This window comes from Zophobas morio, unplaced genomic scaffold (genome assembly GCF_036711695.1).
Source record: "Zophobas morio isolate AGI-343-1 ecotype UQ-CSIRO unplaced genomic scaffold, CSIRO_AGI_Zmor_V1 ptg000058l, whole genome shotgun sequence".
Lineage (NCBI taxonomy): Eukaryota > Metazoa > Arthropoda > Insecta > Coleoptera > Tenebrionidae > Zophobas > Zophobas morio.
This window is the reverse complement of record NW_026972163.1, coordinates 4,458,683-4,460,965: the sequence shown is the minus strand read 5'-3', so window position 1 is coordinate 4,460,965 and position 2,283 is coordinate 4,458,683. Positions and strand designations below refer to the sequence as shown.

Sequence of the window (2,283 nt, the reverse complement as noted above, 5' to 3'; positions counted from 1 at the left end):
GAAAGTCCATATTAAAAAAATAAATAAATAAATAAACACCAGTTTTCAAAATAAAAAATTCAACATTAATTTATAAGAGAGTGACCGCAAATGTTAAGAAGCATTTATTCGGACAAAGGACGATTTGTTGGCTTTGAAGTAGCTGGTAAAATTACAATGAATGCTTATTAATTTCAAATACGCCAGCAACACGTGAACGCAAATACTTAAATGAATTATGAATTTGGTACAGTAACGTGATCGAAATGAGAAAATTCAACGTGAAATATCACGTTATTTGCGAGATAATGTTACAGGTGATGGTGCACTTCACGTGTTCAATTTCACGCGTTTAAAGAATATTGTTTTATATTCAAATCATGTATTGTTTACAAAACTAACAAATCTATTTTATCGGAAGTAAAACATTAAATAACATTGCAAATGCTTACAAAAAAAAATTAGGTTCTAGGAAATTATTCATTTGGTGAGTTGTCTACTGACTCTAGAAAAATTAATTTCAACTATACAATCATAATAAAACTGCGTAGTGCAATATTGTCGCATTCGAAATTCCCTGTCATTGCGATTAACATCTGCCATAATCCCCGTTTATTAACTTTACGTCGATACTCCTTCGTCTCATCCACGTGCTTTTACCCCCACCATGTCAAAGCGTGCGCCCAGACTTCAACCCCACATTGTGGTAGTTATAAAACTCGACATAAACACAGCAACTTCAGTTTCAACAACCCTTCGCTGGCGTAACATACAGTCAACTGATGAACTCCGTGTTTACGTCAACGGATAATACAATGATGATGATGCTTAATACCTCAAATAATCGAAGCATCTCTCCGATGACACCTTCGCCTTCCAGAGAAATCAGAGGCATAAGACTGTTCCGAGCCATCAGCAAGAGAATTGCTCGACGTTCTCATGAAGATCTCAATTCTGCAGACACTGACAGCAGATCCTCCAGCTCTGACTCTTCCTCATCAGCGAAAAAGGAGGAGCATCTTTCTGCGGATTCGGGCTTTAGATCTGTTTCGCCGAACCACATGTCCAGCAGTTCCAGCGATGCAGGAAGCGATACCCAGGTGAGGCCCCGACACCACCATTCTACCTCAGCCGACAGCATAAGAAAAGTGTTCCAAAATCTAAATTTGAACGCACGGTCGCAAAGTTGCAATAACTCTAAAGAAGCTAAACGAAAAACCAGCAAGAAGTCAACCCCGAAGAGGATACTACGATCGCCCGTAACATATACATACGTGAAGGGATTGTCTGGATTACCGACCCAAAGGATTCCTAAACATCAGGCAAGGATGTATATGCACAACCCTTGTGGTTGCAGTATGCAGTACATGGCGGGCCTAAACCGGTAATTTACTGGATGCTGAAGTTATGCAAATTGTGACTGCAGCAATACGTGCGTCTCAAATATCCTAAGATTAAGACTGTTAACTGGAAAATTCTTCCAGTGTTTCTTTATTTTATAAAATTTGTAAATAAATCACCGTTTTTATAAGTATGAAAATATTACTTTGTTGTTGATACAGTTAAATGACATGAAATGTATACAATGTAAGGGACTCAAATTACCAGAGTAACTATGTAAAAAGGTAACCACACAAATTATTACCCTAGCACCAATGGCATTTTATAACGGTACAAATAATATCTTTGCCTAATATTGTAAGGAATGGAATAGGTATCTCACTGTAAGTAAGTCATACTTTATAGATTATTACTGTTCATAAACAGCACTGACTACTAAAATTATGCATTTCCCTAATTAGTGCCTTGTAGTCATCATATTAAACATTTAACGTTGAAGCAACGCATTTTATTTTCCCCTTTTCCATAACAAATCAAATGCCGAGAGAGTAAAAAAACACGATCAAAGACAATAATAGATTTTTGAAGGTTTATCTTTGATCGTCGCATTTTCAACACAAACATGCAAATTGACGGTAATCTCGATATAGTAAAGAGAAGAGCAATTTTTTTCTAACTGTACATGAAAGAAATAAATCAATAAGTAGTTTGATTAGTTTGATTAACCACAACAGTAAAAAATCAAATTTTTATAATTTAAGGTCAGCAATAATTTTAGACAGACATTTTAAATCATTTAACAAATAAACATACGAATTAGTCAAATTATGTCTCAGCAGTTAAATAGCAATGAAGACAAAATACTAACAAAGTTGATCTTATGATTATTAAAGCAGTTACTATTATCAAATTGTCAGCTTTTCTGCACATATAAAAAATTAATAACAAAAACAATGCAAAAAT

The 2,283-nt window shown here is 34.9% G+C and overlaps 1 protein-coding gene across 1 annotated transcript; it reads left to right on the top strand.

Moving 5' to 3' along the window:
- The first annotated feature begins 794 nt into the window (after positions 1-794).
- On the top strand, positions 795-1,367 carry LOC135143227 (uncharacterized). Its single transcript, XM_064075105.1, has one exon. It carries the CDS (start codon positions 795-797, stop codon positions 1,365-1,367), a length of 573 nt encoding a protein of 190 aa, XP_063931175.1.
- Positions 1,368-2,283: the final 916 nt, after the last annotated feature.

Excerpts from the sequence above, each read along its gene's own strand:
- LOC135143227 (XM_064075105.1), top strand. The coding sequence starts at position 795 with ATGATGATGATGCTTAATACCTCAAATAATCGAAGCATCTCTCCGATG.